The 20382-nt window shown below is 42.1% G+C and overlaps 1 protein-coding gene and 1 pseudogene across 8 annotated transcripts in view; one reads left to right on the top strand and one right to left on the bottom strand.

The window, feature by feature from the left end:
• Positions 1-20382, top strand: part of LOC120366114 (glyceraldehyde-3-phosphate dehydrogenase pseudogene) — a 448321-nt pseudogene that overhangs the window by 180067 nt on the left and 247872 nt on the right.
• The window catches only part of EYA3 (EYA transcriptional coactivator and phosphatase 3), a 112611-nt gene continuing 94012 nt past the window's right edge, over positions 1784-20382 (bottom strand). For 6 of the 8 annotated variants that reach the window (XM_074380351.1, XM_074380350.1, XM_074380356.1 and 3 more), the window contains 4 exons: positions 19284-19444; positions 16885-16999; positions 15405-15526; positions 8078-8847 (listed from right to left, as the gene is read on the bottom strand). In XM_074380351.1, the coding sequence (XP_074236452.1) occupies positions 8375-8847; positions 15405-15526; positions 16885-16999; positions 19284-19444 (871 nt within the window). In that variant the 3' untranslated portion in view covers positions 8078-8374. Of the gene's footprint in view, positions 5544-8077; positions 8848-15404; positions 15527-16884; positions 17000-19283; positions 19445-20382 lie in introns of those variants that run through there. The other 2 variants (XM_039473585.2, XM_039473586.2) reach the window with 1 other exon arrangement.

The raw sequence follows: 20382 nt of genomic DNA on the forward strand, positions 1-20382 counted from the left end.
CTTGTTTTTGAAGTTTAAGGAGGTGGTGAGCCAGCGTGGGGTTGACAGCTCAGCTGGGGATCAGAATCCAGATCTGGGCTGACTTAGTGCATCCTCTTCACCACCAGCTCTGCTGCTGGGACCCGCAGGAGTGGCCACAAACATATTTAGGGCCAAGAAGTGAACGTAAGAGCCTGGTGAAGAAAGGTCTTTTTGCTGGGAGCTCTGAGAGGTTAAGTGATGAAGTGGCGTAGGGGATGTAGATGTGGGTGGGTGATGGTGCTGGGGAGGTGGAATCTTTTGCTGTTATAGGAGGTCTGTGGTTTGGAGAAACAAGAGAAAGAAACGTCACTTGAGATAGAGAAGAAAAGGTTCTAGTCACCACTGTGATGGGATTCAGGATAGTTTCAGTTCTGTTATTCTGCTGGAGACAAAAACCAGGATAAGTAAAACATTTAATATATTAGATAGTGTTAAGTGCTAAAAGAAAAAGGGAAAGGGCTAGAGAGTGAGTAGGTATTTGTGTGTTGGGGGTGGGAATTACAACTTTGTATAGAATGGCTGGGGAAAGGCTTCCTGAAAAACTAATAAGTTGGTTAGCAGTGACAGGTGTCTAAGTGTCAGGAGAAGGAGCAGAACCTGGAGTCACTGGTGGCCTGAACCATTGTCAAGGAAGGAATGGTGCAAACAGAATTCCACAGGAGGAAGAAGCCTTGGTAGCCACTCTGTTGGCCTGGAGCTAAAGATGACCCAGAGATGAAGGCTGGGGGCAGGGAGAGGATCTGTGAGGACAATGCTGGTGACTTTTACATACAAGCAATGGTTAGAGGCAGGAAGGATCCCGCAGACCATCCTGTCTAGACATTTTCAGACTTCTGAATATCATGAACCTATAAAATGGCCAACATGGCTGCAACTTAATTTTAACAAAAAAGGTCATTAAAAACTACCACCATTTATTTTCATCATCTCATAAAAGGATGTACCAATCTTAGAACAAAGGACCATTCTTCTAATAGAACACATATAAACACACACACCTGAAATTAATTGCAGGAGCAGATGGAGATGTTTACTCTGTGCTTGGAAATCAGTATCTCTAATATTTGTACTTATAACTGAGTAAGGATATAGCAGCTAATGGGTTTGCTTCAACTAATGTGTGGTTCAAAATCTGCACCTAGTGAGGAAAACATTTAATAACTAGAATAGGCAACCTTCTCTTTTCTAGGGAATTTTTGGAAAAATACATCTTATAGTCTGACATGTGTGGTGCTTCCATGGAAGCGAGAACCCAATTCTAATTTCCTTCACTGGGCTAAAAGGCAGAAAGGACTGTTTTCTAAACCAGTGGGGTACAGCCAGACCCCAATGAGACAAATGAAATGAGGAAAAGTAGTTGATGTGACATGAAATCAGGCCAAATCAAATGAGGTTTGAGATCAGTTTATCAGTTTTATTGCTTTTGCCATTTAAGCTCAGCATAGCAAGGTACTGATTTCTGTCAGTAATTAAATTTCAGCACATTTGGCAGTGAATGAAATCTTTTCTTGTTCTAAACTTTAAAAAGCAGTATGTTTTAGAAACAATAAATGCTCCCATGCAAATTATTTAAAAATATTTTCCCATGTATATTTATACGAAATGGCTTTGTTTTTATTTTTTTGGTAAAATGACACAGTTATTCAAATAGTAACATCTCTCCAATGAACTCTTTAAAACCTTTAATTAGGAAGCCATAATTAGGACTCCTCACAGTTGGGCAACTGGGCTGATCCTATTCAGAAAAGACACAGGAACAAACTATAGAAAATAAAAACTTTATTTTTTTCAAGTTTATAAGACAGTTCCCATTACATATAACATTATGGTCACGGATTCTACAGCCACGAATGCCCGCAGTCACATAAATATATCCAATCCGATCAATGCCTTTTCCTGCTAACAGGCATCTGCAGTCCAGAGGGAGAGTCACGTTTTGAGTAGAAGTCGTCCTTACTGGGAGGGCTCCTGTCAGTGCATTAGGAACTAGCCAAGGAGCCTTGCTTGCCAGAGCTGTCTGACTCAGAGGAGAGGAAGGGACAGATGGCCTGCTGACTGGGGCTGAGGCAGAACCAGATTCTCTCTCTTGTGGTTTAAGATATTTTAGAATCTCGAAATTCAGATCCTATAGTGTGAATATCTGGGGAGTTCTAACTTCTGGATGAAAAATGAAACCAATTTAGTGGTAAGAAATAGAAGCCTGCTTAAGAGGGACCCTAACTGCCTCCTTGAAGAGGAATGAGGTTTCAGAGGAAGACCCTAAGCTCACCACTCCTTGGCCCAGACCATTGCTCTACCCCATACTCCTCTCCCCCATGGTTCAGTGACACTGACACCCATTCAAGGTTGTGAACATCTAGAAGCTCCATATGCTGCAGCTGGAGTTTGTCAATTAGATTCTATCTGGAGCTTTAAAGCTGAGTTTGTGTAAACTGCGAACAAGCTGTGGCATCAGTCTCTTGGGACAACTCACTAGCTTTACAGAAGACAGAAACACCTCAAATCAAACAAAAGCTCAGATAGGCATCTAAATCTGGAGCAGGTGTCCATTCTTCTGGACACTACCAGCTGCCCCAGGGGCACTGGACAGGGTGTTGCTAAGGCACAGTCAGTTTTACATTCGAAAGTCAAGCCACCTCTTCAACCCAAGACACACCTCACTCCAAATCTACTACTAGAGAGAGCCCTCGCTGTGACATTACAGACCCATCTTAGAGAACCCATAGTGCCCAGCTGGGGAAGGACTCACCATTTCAGCTAATTTCATGAGGAACTCTTTCTAATGACAACTAGACCCACAGCATCCTTTAGCCCTCAGCTTCCAACAGCTCTTAATCCTACCCACTTAGTTTCCTTTCCAGATTTTTGTGTTGCAGAGGAGAAAAAGGGTATAATTACAGAGAGAGAGTACTGTGTTCCCCGATAATTCATTTTGGCAAAGAGCCAAGAAGCTCCTGTTTTCTGTTTTCCATCTGAATGAGGGTGGCAACAACCAGGAATGAACAGAGGCTGCTCCGTTCAGCCTCCTCACCTCTCTTGGCCAAGTTCAAGCTCCTTTTGGAAAGAGCTAAGCTAGGAAGTCAGGGCAAGAGGAAAAAGGCCATTGATAAAAGTGTGTCTAAGTTATATTCTAAGAATAAAGAGCTCCCATAAGGGTGGAGAGGGAAGTATTTGTGTGTGTGCTTGTGTGCATGGTGGGGGTACCACTCTGCAGCCTCACAAACCTGAAGCACAGGACCAACACCTGTGGCCTCTGTCCAGGACAAAAACCTAACAGCTATACTGGCATTAGGGGGAGGGCTTGAGGCCTCAGAGTAAAACCTGGAGCTTCCCAAGATCAACCATCAAACAAGTCAGAGCAGTATCTAGGCAATTCTGCTGAATACAGACCAACGGAAGGCCTTCCTCACACTACATCTCCCTCCTCCCAACCCCACAGGAAACAAGGCCAAAGAGGGAGCTAGGTAAGGGAGCACTGACTTCAGCTACTCGTCAAAAACTTACTCCTTAAAATGGTGAGTCATGAGCACTTTTCAATGAGTTCTGAAGGAATGTGTATACCAGCCTTTCTCTGTTGCTATCTGGGTGGCCTGGCATTGGAAGGAGTCTTGCCTCTTTGTGCTGCAGTATCTTTGAAATGGGTACGCAAATTCTCTGGCGACAAGCAATCAACAATGCCTCCTTCTGAGGACCAATCCTGCATCTCAATCTGAGGTGCTTATATCATCTCCCTCTGTGCAGCCTGGGAGAGGCTGAACTTCCTCAGCTCTAGGCAATTTTATCCTGCCTGAGCAGATGCCCAGATTGGTCTTGGAGGGCTGGGCTGGAAGGCTGTGACTAGTGCCTGGAAGATTGGCACCCACCAATCTTCCCAGAGGTGGAGAGATGCTCCTCATTTGGCCCAGGATTAAGTTTTGGGGCATGAAGTAGGGAATGACCCAGCACTCTCATCTAAATCAGGAAAGTTTGGCCAGGTGCAGTGGGTCATGCCTATCATCCCAACACTTTGGGAGGCTAAAGTGGGAGGATTGCTTGAGGCCAGGTGTTTGAGACCAGCCTTGGCAACACAGGGAAACCCTGGCTGTACCTACCCTCCCCCCACAATCAGCAAAGTCTTTCTGGTTTCCTACTGTAGAATGGGATTTGAGAAGCAGGGTGTTCCATGGGAAAACTTAAATACAGCAATCTGCTCTTCAGTTTCAGGCAGAGATCTGGGTAAATTTATGCCTGGGACACCCATATAGCTTAAGGGCTTCCAAAAAGGAAGTCAAATACATTGGTAGTTTTGGCCAAAATGTAGACATAAGCATGTTTTTAGATTTTATTTCAATTCTTGGGTCTAATACCTGGGGACTGGCCAGAGCTGCCTGGAGGTGGATATGAGGTGCAGAGGGCAGGAAAGGGGTAAGAACCTAGCATTATGATGACTAAGAAGGAAGAAGCTGCAGGGGTAAGCATCTGATTGGAAACAGGTAGAACCTTTCTGTCTCAAGAGCCAAAGAAGCTGAAATTCCTAAGATGCTTTAGTTGCTTCTTGCCAGTTTGGAAGCTAAGCCTCCAGGGATTCAGTCTGAAGGACAGTCAAACTGAAGGAGTTTTTGGGGTTGTGCCATTTGACTAAAGGGAAAAGGGACTGGAAAGAAGACTAAGGCTTCTAGATGGGAAATGGCCAAAGTTTAAAGTTACTCAGTATCCAGTGCCCCACAGTTTGCCAACTAGGAGATGAACAGGAAAGGAATCATCCTAGAGAGCGGACCACTGGAGCAGCTAAAGAGGTACTACCGCCACAGAGAGGTATTTTAGATATTTCAATTTCTATTTTCAAGACTTTACACCCCCTTTCTTGCTAGAAAAAGAAAGGGGGGGAACCTGTGTCAGAGATCAGACCCTGACTTACAAAAATAACGTACATGTTCACTGGAAATAAGTGAGATTCGAAGCTAAGGAGATTCTAAGCCTGCTAGAGATGTTATCATAAAAGTCTGCTGCATTTATCTGATCACCACAAGTTATGAGTAATTCTCAATCTGCTCATGGACTAAGAGTGCAACTCTCAACTCTGCCCCAGGAATTTTTCTTTTTCATTTTTTGAAAAAAAGGAAACAACAAAACACAGAAGAATTAAAAGCAATGTAGCTGCAGTGAGTCCATTGTTCTCTCTATCAAACTGTCTCCTGCTTCTGTATGGAGATGAACACAGGGCTGCAGCTCACTCTTAGCAAAAATTGCAGCTGTTGGTTCTGATTGTGTTCTCGCCAGCATTCCATGGAGAAAGACAGTGAGAGAGGCAGAAAGGGGTGGGGGGTGGGGAAGGCAGAGAGAGAGAGAAAGACAGATAGACAGAGAGTGAGACAGACAGAGAAAGTTCTTAGTTGGTTCCAGTCTCCAGCTCCCTTCAGGAGTGAAAAGGAGCTTAAGAGGAAGGCTCCTCATTCCAGTTCTTAGAGAAAATCAAGCTCTAAAGCCTGGTGAAGGGATACTAGGTCTCCGTGGTTTGTGATCCTCCAGAAAGGCATGTTGTGCTAGAAAAGAGTGGGGATAGCTGGTTAATCCAACAACTTGTGAGAGCTTTTATTAAATACTTGTCCATACTTGTTCCTCAACACATCTCTTCCCAAGGTACATGGTTACCCTATCTATCCCTGCCTCATAGGACTGTCATAATGACAGTCCTATGTATAAGTCCTATAATGATCAAACAGTCACATGTCTAAGGGCCTTGTACATTGTACACTTTATAAATGTGAGAAATTTTAAATAGCTTTCAGTGGTACTTTGTGCTTTTATAAGAGATTACCTGTCTAGCTATTATTTTGAAGACAAGGTCTTTTCATCACACAGGCTGGAGTGCAGTGGTGTCACTATAGCTTACTGCAGCCTTGAGTTCCTGGGCTCAAGCCATCCTCTTACCCCAGCATCCTAAGTAGCTGGAACTACAGGCATTCCAGCTATCATACAGAGTCTTAAGGATCAAATAAAATAGCCCAGGTGAAAAATTAGTATTTGATATAAGATCATATTGTCTTATGGATGTTCAATTTCTTTTAAGTTTCATAATTACAAGACCTAAATCTTATCTATGTCCAATAAGGAGAATGCACAGACCTGGGAAATAATAATCCCATTATATTATGTAGTCAAAATCATGTCCAGAATACTATGTGCTGTTCTGGAGGCCATATTTTACTTATTTATATTTTATTTTGAGACAGGGTCTCATTCTGTCACCCAAGCTGGAGTGCAGTGGCATGAACACTGCTCACTGCAGCTTTGACCTCCTGAGCTGAAGCAATCCTTCCATCTCAGCCTCCCAAGTAGCTGGGACTATAGGCATGTGCCACCATGTTTGGCTAATTCTTTATTTTTTTGTAGAGATGAAGCCTCACTATATTGTCCAGGCTGGTCTTGAACTCTTAGGCTTAAGCAATCCTCCCACCTTGGCCTCCCAAAGTGGAAGCCTGGAGGCCGTATTTTAAAATTTTATTTAATTAATTTTTAAATATTTTTTGAGACAAAGTCTTACTCTTTTGCCTCGGTTGGAGTGCAATGGTGCTATCTCAGCTCACTGCAACCTCCGCTCCCAGGTTTAAGTGATTCTCATGTGGAGGCCATATTTTAAAGGAGGGCTTTGATAAACTCAAGTGTTGGAAACCATGTTCTATGAAGCTGAGGAGATTAACTTTCCTGATCATCTAGCTGAAACTGGTTCCAAGTTACTCAGAATACTGAGGTCCTAGAACACTATTATTTTGGCATGTACCCTAGTTGTTTTTCAAGCCAGATGCTCACACATAATATTTAAAAGGCTATTAACATACAGAAGAGAAAGCAGACTTCTTATGTTCAAAAATGCCAGATTGGAGAGGCCAGGTGCAGTGGCTGACACCTGCAATCCTAGCACTTTGGGAGGCTGAGGTGGGTAGATCACCTGAGGTCAGGAGTTTGAGACCAGCCTGGCCAACATGGCAAAACCCTGTCTCTACTAAAAATACAAAAATTAGCTGAGTGTGGTGGTGTGCACCTGTAAGCCCAGCTATTTGGGAGGCTGAGGCATGAGAATAGCTTGAACCCGGGAGGTGGACGCTGCAGTGAGCTAAGATTGTGCCATTGCACTCCAGCCTGGGTGACAGAGTGAGACTCCGTCTCCAAAACAAAACAAAACAAAAGAATGCCAGACTAGTATGTGAAGGTTAGAGACATTTTTATTCAGTGGAAGGGGGAACACCCTAACAGCTTGGTTGACGCCACAGTAGAATAGGCTATTGGGAACCAGTGCCCTCATCCTTGGGCATATTGAAGCAAGGACTAGAGAGACTTCTGTCAGAAAGGCTGCAGAAAAGATCCTTCACAGAGTATAGGTTGAACTGGACAAAGTGCTAAGGCATTTTCCAATGGGTATATTCTTTTTTGTTTGTTTTTTTGAGACGGAGTCTTGCCCAGGCTGGAGTGCAGTGGTGTTATCTTGGCTTACTACAACTTCTGCCTCCAGGGTTCAAGCAATTCTTGTGCCTCAGCCTCCAGAGTAGATGGGATTACAGGCGTGTATCATCATGCCTGGCTCATTTTTGTATTTTTAGTAGAGAAGGGGTTTCACCATGTTGGCCAGTTTGGTCTTGAACTCCTGTCCTCAAGTGATCTGCCTGCTTTGGCCTCCCCGAGTGCTGGGATTATAGGTGTGCGCTACCATGCTCAGCCTCAATGGGTATATTCTATTGTAGATGATTATAGACATTAGCTCAAGAGTTACCAACTCTGCTGATGACTTGAGTTGTCCTTTCTCTCCCCAGTACCCCTGTTCAGATCAGGAAGCACTGATGCCTACACCCACTAGTGTCTTTCCCAAAGAGGGCAATAAGAAGCACATTATAATCAAAGCTTCAGTGATATTACATGCAAAAAAAAAAAAAATCCCTGATTTGCTACCTAAAGTGGCAAATGAAAACATGATATAATAATGCCAGCCGATTACCAATCTCATAGTTTATTATAGTTGCTAAAGTTTCTACTTAGCTGAAGAGTATCAGGGCAGTTGGTTCTAGCTGGCAACCCAGTGCCTCCATGTCTAAGAAACAGAGTTGCTGGAAGAAAGTAAATTGGGGCAGGGAGGGAAAGAACTTCTACAGATCCACTTAGCACATGAGGATACTCAAAAAGGGTAAGTAGATTGTTCAAAGTCACATAGCTGATACACAGATGGGATTTTAGGTTCTACAGCCAAGACTCTTTCATCTATTGTCTCCTGTGTTAAGAAGAGGTGACCTGAAGTTGGGACCTGTAGAGTGGTGGGGTTAATATCAGAACAATCTTTCCAGGGCTCAAAGGCAGGAAGGACTTTTTCTATAGAAACAGTTCTCTATTGATTGTACTCTCTGAGAACTTGAAGCATGGAAAAGTAAGAATGATTAGGCTTTTTGCAGTCAAGTCTGATGCTTGAGAAGGCACTGTCTTTGAAGATGAAGATGGAAGATGGGGCACATCTCAGGTTTAATGATGGGATCCCTGTAGAAGGGCTTAAAGATTTTAAGATTCTTGAGTGGCAGGGAGGAAAAGGAAGGGAAGGATCTAAAAACTTAGAGAAAAAACTCCATCTTTTCTTTAAAGAAAAATGGGGAGGGAAGAAAGAGGGGGAAATACCATACATGCATAATAGATTGCTAAGATTTTCTACCATTTTTCTAATTACTCGTTGAACAACCACATAGACTATTTTCTTTACCATGGTTACCTGTTTGGCTGCGATTTCTTCATCTCGCCCATCTCCAATCACTACATAAGTGACTTTCTTTCCAAATCTTGACACAATCCTCTCAAAGCAGCTCTCCTTACCTGATGAGAAAAATAAATTTCCTCTTAGAATACTCTTCTCTTCTTTTCAAAATGAAAGAAGGGCTGCCGCTAGGTTCACCTGCCTGTGCTTAGGTGGACTAAGTGACATCCTATGTAGTTTGCTTGCTGGGGAGGAGGGGTGGGAGCTAGAGATCCAGGAGACCCTCTGTCCAAAAAATGTGAAGTTGTGCCATTAAAATAACAATTGATTTTAATCTTCACCTTGAGGGTGAAGTCCCTAAGATCTTAGAGTGAGGGAATTTCTACAAATGGGAGGGATTCATAGTTTTAGTGACTTGCCCCTAGATCACAAACAAGTGAATAGCTAGAACTTGGGGTCCCTGACTCCAAATTTAGGCTCTGGTCATTGTGCAATAATAAATGATTTTTGAGGGGCAATGTCTTAAGGAAGGAAAGAGAAGCGATAGCACAAGGCCCTAATTTCTTGTTAGAAACAATAGCAAACAAAAAGCCATTTCCTTCCAATTCTTCACTTCCCAGAAGCAGTTCTGGGTGTGGGCCTTGTGTCTTTCAGTGAGGGAAGAGCCCCAGAATAGAACTGAGAAAAGTGGCCAATAAATATGGCAGCGACATTTGTCATATCTGGAACTTCCTTACTTACTATACTTAGTAGTTGTAACCAAGACATTGCATCACTGAAACTGATCTTGGGAAATGAGTGATTTAAAACTATTTTTCAGAACTTCAGACAACAGTTTTGAGAAACATGCCAGTGTACTAAAACTCCAATCCCATCTGAAACCAACACCTAAAACATTCACAGATCATACTGCTGTGGGAAGGATACTTTATTTGCATAAATAAAAGGAAATTATATCCCTTGCTCTTTTTATTTCCCTGCTTCTGCCACCTTCTTCAGTTAAGCAAGATCCTAACTTTGGCTTTCTTCTTCATCCTGCTCTATTAACCTTCTTTTTCTTTCCTCTTGCCCAACAGAGTACCTTAGCACCAGGGTCCCTGTGTGAATAAGATAAAAGTGCCTCTTCCTCAAGACACTTGACTGCCATCTGCTGGAAAATCATTGCAATATATAAATACACAAATCTAAGGTAACTAAAATTGGCCAGAACCTATACTTCCATACTCAGAAGTCCTACTTGGCACAGGAGAAGTCATGCAGATATGTAACTGCAAATCTCTGACATCCTTACTCCAGCAGGACCTCAAAACAGATGGACTAGTCAACTGGACCAGACACTAGTCCACTCTGGGCTCAGTTGGCCACTTATAATATAAGGCTTGGCTTAGGTGCACTTGGGTCTTTTAGTGCTAACATTTTCAATAGAATTGTCATGCCTTACATTCATATAAGGCTTCAATCAATGTTTGCTGAGTAAAGTCATATTCATCTCACAAATGATTCAGTGTAGGACTGTAGTCCAGATCTTTATGCCTCAATTCAGTTCAAACATTAAACAGTTCAACTAATAATAAATTCTTACTATGTTCAGGGTATGAAAGAGTTCTTTGTCTAATTTCATTTCAACCATTGCAGCTTTACAAACGAAGCCAACCTCCACCAGATGCACGGTCTACTATGATCTGTCTGTAGCAAAAAACTCTTTTTGAGTCAGATTTGACTTTCTTGTAAGACTCAACAAAGGTAGTAACTCATATTTAGAGGATAAGAACACAGACAATTTCATTGTCCTGGCATGCAATGATCAAGGATGAAATATACTCTGTAATGTCTCCTTTAAAAGGATTAAGAGACCAAGAGAGTTATTAACAGATCAAAGTAAAGAAGCAGCTACATGAAAACAGGACTCACTCCAATACAGTTGGTAAAATACTTCCATTTACTCTCAAAACAATTCTGTATATGAGCTTTCCTGTTCAGGAGGATGAGGCCAATAACTAATCAGTTTACCAAATGTGAAGCAATGGAAGCTGGTGAACTTTAAGATCAGCCAAATCTTTGGAGAATATTAGTCCCTGGGTTTTCTCTATTAAAAATACTTCTGACCAGGAGCAATGGCTCACATCTGCAATCCCAGCACTCTGGGAGGCTAAGGCAGGAGGATCACTTGAGCCCAGGAGTTTAAAATGAGCTTGGGCAACACACTGGGACCTTTTCCCTACAAAAAATTTAAAAATTGCGCCGGGCGTGGTGGCTCAAGCCTGTAACCCCAGCACTTTGGGAGGCCGAGGCGGGTGGATCACGAGGTCGAGAGATCGAGACCATCCTGGTCAACATGGTGAAACCCCGTCTCTACTAAAAGTGCAAAAAATTAGCTGGGCATGGTGGCACGTGCCTGTAATCCCAGCTACTCAGGAGGCTGAGGCAGGAGAATTGCCTGAGCCCAGGAGGCGGAGGTTGCGGTGAGCCGAGATCACACCATTGCACTCCAGCCTGGGTAACAAGGGCGAAACTCTGTCTCAAAATTTAAAAATTAGCTGGGTATGGTGATGGAGATGCCTGAAGTCCTGGCTACTCAGGAGACTGATGTGGGTGGATTGTTTGAACATGGGAAGGTTAAGGTTGCAGTGGGATATGATGGTGCCACTACACTCCAGCGCAGGTATCAGAGTGAGACCCTGTCTCAAAAAAGCCCCAAAAAACAAACAAAAAAAAAACCTTCTGACTTTTTCAGAAATTATTTTGAGAATTCTCCTTAACGTCCCCAAATCACAGAATGGCCATTAACAGAACCATATTTTGCTATCATTTCAGAGGAAGTGAAAAAGTATTTCTTCTCCTTGTTCCCATTTTACAGTTCTGTGAAGAAAAGCCTCAAGCCTCCCACTATGGTTACCATGGCACCAGATCCCACTGCAACTTTGCAAATTAGCTCTGGATGAACTGAGACTCAGGAAATCACCAAATAAGTACTTACTGTCAGAGGAAATGAGATCATTTCCATTAGCCTAATGAACCTGGGGGTGCTAGGTCTCAGTATAATAAGCACTACAGAAAATCCATCTTTCAGGTGTGGGAGACTCAGTAAGTGCTTTGGGTTTCTATGATATACATAAAGCAATGGCAGCAGTAATGATATCTGAACGGAGCTCTCATATATGTTCCCTCCCACCCAATCCTTTGTAAATGAAACAATTCAACCATACAAAAAAGCATGGAGAATTACCAGCCTTGACAACAAAGTGAGACCCCATTTCTACAAAAAATAGAAAAACTGAGGCATGGTGGTATGCACCTATATATAGTTCCACCTACTCGAAAAGGTGCGCTAGGAGGGCTGCTTGAGCCAGGGAGGTCGAGGCTGTAGTGAGCTGTGATAACTGAACTCTAGCCTGGGCGAAACCCTGTCTCAAAAGAAAAAAAGGAAAAAGAAAAAAATGCCTACCACCAACCCAGCTTTGTAAAATCTTAACACTTCATAGTTGCTGTGTTTACTTATTTATGAGATGAAGTCTTGCTATGTCATCCAGGCTTAAGTACAGTGGCACAATTATAGCTCACTGCAGCCTCAAACTCGTGAGCCTCCTCCCACCTTAGTCTTCAGAGTACCTAGGATTGCAGGCACACACCATCATAGCTGGCTATTTTTTTTTTTTTTTTTTTTTTTTTTTGAGACAGAGTCTTGCTCTGTTGCTCATTCTGGAGTGCAGTGGCATGATCTTGGCTCACAGCAACCTCTGCCTCCGAAGTGATTCTTGTGCCTTAGTATCCTGCATAGCCAGGACTACAAGTGGCCCCCACCATGCCCAGCGAATTTTAGTAGAGACTGGATTTCACCATGTTGCCCAGGGTAGTCTCAAACTCCTGAGCTCAGGCAATCCGCCTGCTTTGGCCTCCCAAAGTGCTGGGATTACAGGTGTGAGCCACCGTGCCCGGCCTCCTTTTTCTGAGATGGAGTTTTGTTCTGTTATCTAAGCTGGCGTGCAGTGGCACCATCTCGGCTCACTATAACCTCCACTTCCCAGGTTCAAGCGATTCTCCTGACTCAGCTTCCCAAGTAGCTGGGATTACAGGCACCTGCCACCAAGCTCAGCTAATTTTTGTATTTTTAGTAAAGGGGGGTTTTACCATGTTGGCCCAAGCTAATCTCGAACTCCTGGCCTCAGGTGATCAGCCTGCCTCAGCCTCCCGAAGTGCTGAGATCACAGGCATGAGCCACCACACTCAGATTGTACTCACTTCTAAGATCTCATTTTACTTGAGAAAACTGAGGCACAGGAAAGAAGATAATCTGCCTAAGGTGAGAGCTAATAAGTGGGGGAGCCAGGACTTAAATCCTCCTTGATGTTTATTTTCTTTTTCCTTAAAAACAAAAAAACCGAAAAACTGGTAAAATATGCACAACATGAAATTTACTAATCTTTAAAACAAAAAAATTTCTGCCAGGTGCAGTGGCTTACACCTGTTATCCCAGCACTTTGGGAGACAGGCGGGTGGATCACCTGAGGTCAGGAGTTCAAGACTAGCCTGGCCAACACTGTGAAATCCTATCTCTATTAAAAATACAAAATAAGCCAGGTGTGTTGGCACATGCCTATAATCCCAGCTACTTGGGAGGCTGGGACTGGAGAATCGCTTGAACCCGGGAAGTGGAAGTTGTAGTGAAGCAAGATCATACCATTGCACTCCAGCCTGAGCAACAAGAGCAAAACTCCATCTCAAAAAAAAGTAATATAAAATTTACCCTCTTAACAATTTTTTTTTTTTTTTTTTTGTGAGACAGAGTCTTGCTCTGTTGCCCAGGCTGGAGTGCAATAGCGTGATCTTGGCTCACTGCAACTTCCACCTCCCAGGCTCGAGATTTTCCTGCCTCAGCCTCCCAAGTAGCTGCAATTACAGGTCCATGCCACCAAGCCCAGCTAATTTAGTATTTTTAGTAGAGAGGGAGTTTCACCATATTGGCCAGGGTGGTCTTGAACTCCTGACCTCACTAATAATCCACCTGCCTCAGCCTCCCAAAGTGCTGGGATTATAGGCATACTGGGCTGTACTCTTTCATCTGAATGCAAGCCAAAGCCTGGCTTCTCTTAACAATTTTTAAGTGTAAAGTTCAGTCATGTTAACTACTGTGTAACGGATGTCTGGAAGTTTTTCATTTTGCATGACTGCAACTCTATATCCATTGAACAACCCCCATTTCTGTTCCCCTTCAGCCTCTGGCAATTATCATTCTCCTTTCAGTTCTATGCATGTGATTACTTTAGAAGTTTCATATAAATGGAATCATATAGTATTTGTCCTTTTGTGATTGTCTTATTTCACTTTCACTTAGCATGTCTTCAAGGTTTATCCATGTTGTAGCATATGACAGACTTTCCTTCCTTTTTAAGGCCAAATAATATTTCACTGTATGTGTATGCCACATTTTGTTTATCCATTCATCCACTGATGGACATCTGAGCTGCTTCTAGCTCTGAACTACTGTGAATAATGATGCTATAAACATGAGTGTGCAGATATCTCTTTGAGACCCTGCTTTTGGATATATGGATATATTTCAAGAATTTGAGACCCAATTCTTTCAGACATTTACTGAAAGTAGGTTACTGAATCATATGGTAGTTCCACTTTTAATTTTTTTGAGGAGCCATCATACTATATTTTTCATAGTAGTTGCATCTTTAAAATATACATGGTTTCACTATGTTGCCCAGGCTGAACTCAAACTCCTGGGCTCAAGTGATCCTCCCGCCTTAGCCTGCCAAATACCTGGGACTACAGATATGCACCACCATGTCTGTCAACAGTTGCATCATTTTACAATCTTACCAACAGTGCACAAAGTTTCCAATTTCTCCACATCCTTGTCAATACCTGTTACTTTATTTTATTTATTTACTTATTTATTTTTTTAAAGACAGGTTTCACCATGTTGGTCAGGCTGGTCTTGAACTCCCGACCTCAGGTGATCCGCCCGCCTTGGCCTCCAAAGTGCTTGGATTACAGGTGTGAGCCACCACGCCTGGCCAATACCTGTTATTTTATTGAAGACATAGTCTTGTTCTGTCACCAGGTTATAGCACAATGGCAAGATCACATAGCTCATTGCAGCACTGAACTTCTGGCTCAAGTGACCCTCCCACCTTAACCTTCCAATTAGTTAGGACTACAGGTGTGTGCCACCACACCTAGCTAATTAAAAAAAAAAACTTTTTTGTAGAGACAGAGGTCTGCTGTGTGGCCCAGGCTGGTGTTGAACTCCTGGCCTCAAGTGATCCTCCCGCCTCGGCCTCCCAAAGTGGTGGAAATACAGGTGTGAGCCATCATGCCTGGCCACTATTTTTAGGTATACAATTTAGAGCTTTGTTTTTAATCTAGACCTTTTTCTATTATACTATATACTCTCTGCAAAAAACTTGAAATTAGGCCAAACAGATTTTTAAGATAGATAATATGTTCTTTCATATAAAGAGCATGTTTATGTAACTTACTAGCTGTGAGACCTTGAGCAAGCTATAGAACTACTACACCTCAACAGCATTACAAAAAATATCAGAAGACTGTTGTGAGGATTATAAGTGTTACATATAAAGTGTCTAACAGAAAATAACAGGTACATCATGAGTAGAAAGTTTTATTGCAAAGCCAGTGACAAGAAACAGCATAGAAACCATACCAATTTTGGTGGCACTATAGATGTTCTCAATAGGAAATATTTCTCCTAGTCCATATAGGAGAACCTTGGCCAGGGCTGGAACCAGCTGAGTGGTAGTGATCAGAACATTCACACAATTCTTTCTAGAAGGGAGTAAAAAGAAAAATAAAAGATAAAACTAAACCAACCTGGAAGCAAGAATTCATATATGCCAACTCTTTAAAATCTAACTATTAAAAATTAACCTTAAAGGACCTGGTATGATGCTGTTCAGAGCCAATGCTCAGCTACTACTGATTGTTTCATGTTCATTTACTTTCTCTATTAAAGGGCAGAGGTTCTACTCCTTTTTGTCTCTTAGTGGATGCAGAGGAGCAACTTAATTCTTGCCTTATTTCCCCTCTGACCATTCTAGTCACAAATACTTGTTAATAAATACCACCAAGCCATGTCACTGATACCATATTTTAGAAAACAAACAAAAACAAAAAGCTCTGGGCTGTACTCTTTCATCTGAATGCAAGTCAGTCCATAAATGAGATATGATTTACAATCTCTTTGTTCATCACACAACAGCAACACTGATTCTAGAATACACATTAATTTTACATGTCCTTTACCTTCTCTGGATATCCACTCCCTGGTGTCAGTTTTACTGTTTACTATGTTGTGGATCTGGAATTCCTGCTTTGAGGGACGGAGCAATAGGGTATTGGTGCAGACACAGACTGGCAAATTTACTTCCCAGTCTAAGCTTCATGTTGAAATCTCCTTAATCTGCTTAGTGTACCCTTTTTCTTTTGAATCTTGCCTTCTTGAGTGAGTTTGGATATATTTCTTGAAGCTTCCTGTACCTAGCATATTTATAATACATCTCCACCATGTATTCTTTGATGTCACCAGGCCTAACTTCCAGACTAGAGATTATGGGTTACTGAGTTTTAATTTCGTGAGCAAAATGTATGGAGAGAGAAAAAGGATTTCATATATAAATATTCTCTCTTTTTTTTTTTTTTGAGACGGAGTTTCGCTCTTGCTACCCAGGCGGGAGTGCAATGGCACAATCTCGGCTGACCGCAACCTCCGCCTCCTGGGTTCAGGCAATTCTCCTGCCTCAGCCTCCTGAGGAGCTGGGATTACAGGCACGCGCCACCATGCCCAGCTAATTTTTTGTATTTTTTTTTTTAGTAGAGACGGGGTTTCACCATGTTGACCAGGATGGTCTCGATCTCTTGACCTTGTGATCCACCTGCCTCAGCCTCCCAAAGTGCTGGGATTACAGGCATGAGCCACCGCGCCCAGCTAAATATTCTCTTATAACTAGAAGGTGTGCTGTTAACATAAAATGACCTTGCTTCCTACCTAACATAATACTTCCCTACATCATTTAAACTCCTCACTACCCCTATCCCAAACCCTATTTTAGAGAATGGCCTATACTGGAATGGATTAGAAGAGTATGTCTCTGAGAGGATGATACCTAAAAGAACCATTTCCATACCTGGACTGGATGAGAAGTAAGGACTTTAATGCAGTGCCTAACCAGGAATCTGTTAAAACTTCAATTTCTGCTCTTAATCTCTGCAGTGCTTCCTTCCTCTGGGGACTGAGGAGGCCTTTGGGAAGAAAGGCAGACACATTTATCATTTGACGACATACACTTGCTGATACTGAGAAAGGAACTTCTAAATTCAATTTAAAAAGTATGAGTCACTGAAATATTCTACTGAGTATATATACATATTTTCCATAAACACATATACTTTATTGAATTGCATTGCAGACAGGTGAATATAGACTGCTGTATATAGGGGTGGGGTCAAGAGGACAGGACCAGCCCCATGACCAGGGCCAACAGTGGATGGTGGAGTACATGGGCTCTACTACTGGCCTTGGAGATCCTTTATCTTCTGAGAAATTGCTTGAAAGATTATTACCTAGCTAGTGGTGAAAATCATGATGAGTGCAATGACCAGGGATGTCGAGGAACAGGGTACAGATGTTCAAACACTTGGTGGTGGAGGCACAGACCTTAACATTTTGGATAAAACAAAGCAACAACAAAACCAGTACCTACATACGATATACTCAACTAATACACGATGTGGCGCTTTTGTTAATTCATATTGTACAAAACATACACATGGCCATTAATTTTAATCTGTTCTCCAAAGTAGGCTCAGAGGATTCTCACACAGGGTTACATCACTTTGTTTGGGAAACCAGGTCTAGGCATTGGGCAGGGAAAAGATAAGAGACTCAGGCTGTATATGAAAACTAACAAAAGAAAGGCTAATGTGAGTGAAAAGACTTGGAGCTACCAAAATAAAAAATACTGGCTTTGAATCATGAGAAGAAATAAGCAATAAAAAGGGGAATCTGAAAAATGTAAATTAGACTCCTGAAGTCTGGAAGCCCATGACTTTTATCTGGTATTAGAGAGCTGTAAATGAACAAATTGATCTTTAAAGTCCTGTTCTTACTTTCTGAAACATATTGTAAGGCAACATGGTATATAGTACAAGGGCTCCTGACCTTGAGTAAAATACCTCTAGGCCAGCAGTCCTCAACTTTTTCAGTACCAGGGACCAATTTCATAGAGGACAATTTTTGCATGGAAGTGGGTGGGGGCAAGGGGGTTCGAGATGAAATTGTTCCACCTTAAATCATCAGGCAATTAGATTTTCATAAGGAATATGCAACTAGATCCTTTGCATGTGCACTTCACAGTAGGATTTGCTTTCCTATGAGAAAATAATGCCACCAGTGATTTGACAGGAGGCGGAGCTCAGGCAGTAACGCTCACTTGCTATCCTGCTCACCTCCTGCTGTGCAGCCTGGTTGCCAACAGAGCACTGACCAGTGCCAGTCTGAGGCCTGGGAATTGGAGACCCCTGCTTTATGCAGTCTATGTAATCCCTGAATCTTTGAGTAACATTTTGTATGTACATATATCTTTGAGGGTGATGGTTTAGTTTTAAATATTTTCTCAAAAGGGTACCTCACTAAAAAAGGAGCTGCATAAAAGTGCAATAGACCACGGCCAGGCATGGTGGCTCACGCCTGTAAGCCAAGCACTTTGGAGGCCAATGTGGGCGGATCACCTGAGGTCAGGAGTTCAAGACCAGCTTGACCAACATGGTGAAATCCTGTCTTAAAAAAAAAAAAGAAAAGAAAAGAAAGAAAGGCAATGAACCAAAAAGTTAGGGAATGTGAATTTCAAACATGGTATGGTTACAAATTTGCAATGTGACCATGAATAGGCTGCCCCCACTAGCCCTGTGACGGACATCACTTTCTCAACTGCAAAATGAGGAATTTAGATTAGAATTCTGTCTCTTCTCATTCAAACAATCTATGATTAATTAATTCTAAATAATAGAATTTTAGGCATAGTGGCATCTGGCATTTGAAATATTTCTGGTCAGAAAGAATTTCCAAGGTCCTTCAAATCACAACACACTGATATTACCAACCTACAATCCTGGACCTAGATTTCTGTCCACAAAAACTTACTAGCTAGTTCTACTTGACTTGTCCTGACAGTTATATAAACCAGCCAAAAAAAAACCAAAAAACAATGTGGTACCCAACTAGCATTGACAGTAGTTGTGACACGTCATCAAACATAGTCTACAGAACATGTTTCCTTTAAAAAGGCATTTGTCCAAAAAGAACAAGATAACTTTCCAAAATTAGGCTTAGAGAAGCCCTTTAGAGACGTAGAGCTTCCTCCCAAAAAGTTTCAACCAAATCTCTATTTTTTAAAATACGGAGTTTAACATGTTACTCTGGCATAATTTATAAGCAATTATCAGGGGAACCCTAAGGAATCCCTGGAAAGGAAAGAAGGAAACCAGAAAGAAACAGAGAATCAGACTGGTTATATGCCACACTTACCACCCACGTTGCTTTTATGCTTATCATAGATTTCTCTCACTTTCCGGTAACGGAAAGCTAGTTTCCTCATCCAGTCCACACCTCCTTGCACACCCACAGAAGAACCATGACCGCCACTACCTCCTGAGCCACTGAAACCATCTGTTGAGAAACTGTAGTTGCTGCAAAGAGAGAAGATAATAAAAATTAAGATTTATACAGCATAAAGTTTTTAGTTGAGTGCTGTTTGGTTGAATTCTTGGTATCTGATAAGTAAGCCCAATGGCTTTAAGAATCTTCTTCCCCTTAATCTCTATGTCAGAGTCTATCTTTCATTAATTCTCTATCCCACCCTTATTACTTCTATAAAAGAAAGGATTGAGAGAGAGGGGAAAGGTAGAAACAATTCAAGCACCAGCATTCCTTAGAGGCTGACTTGGGATAAGGCATCTTTCTCACTAATGACAGAAAATAACCACACAGTGAAAAAAGCGGAATATAAAATTTTGTGAGTACACATACACACACAGTGATTGCAACTATGTAAAAAGCAGAAACATGAACAAATAATGAAAGGAAATAGCCTAAAATGCTAACAATGGTAAGATAATGGCAGATGTTTTCTCAAGTGATCTGCTGGCTGGTTTATGTTCATAGGTCACTGTGGTAGCTTCAAAATATGTCCACAAATTCTCTGATATTCCTCTTCTAATTCTGCTCCCTTTGTGTATGGACTATACTTAGAATATAAACACAATGTGATAAAAGTGATAGTGCTAGGCTTCAGAGACTAGACTTTTCCTTCTCTCTCTTGGAGCATTTGCTCCGGAAGCAGCCAGCTGTCCCGTGAGAACATTTAAGCAGCCCCATAGAGTGGCATGTGTAATGAGAAACTAAAGCCTCTGTCATCAGCCACATGTCAGAGATTGGAAGCACATTCTCCAGCTCCAGTTAAGCTTTCAGATGATTAGAGCTCTAGCCAACATCTTGATTTCAACCCCAGAAACTCAAAACTACCCCTAGGGTTGGGTACGGTGGCTCACACCTGTAATCTCAGCACTTTGGGAGGCCAAGGTGGGTGGATTAACTGAGGTCAGGAGTTCCAGACCAGCCTGGCCAA

Source organism: Saimiri boliviensis, chromosome 11 (genome assembly GCF_048565385.1).
Source record: "Saimiri boliviensis isolate mSaiBol1 chromosome 11, mSaiBol1.pri, whole genome shotgun sequence".
NCBI classification, from domain to species: Eukaryota; Metazoa; Chordata; class Mammalia; order Primates; family Cebidae; genus Saimiri; species Saimiri boliviensis.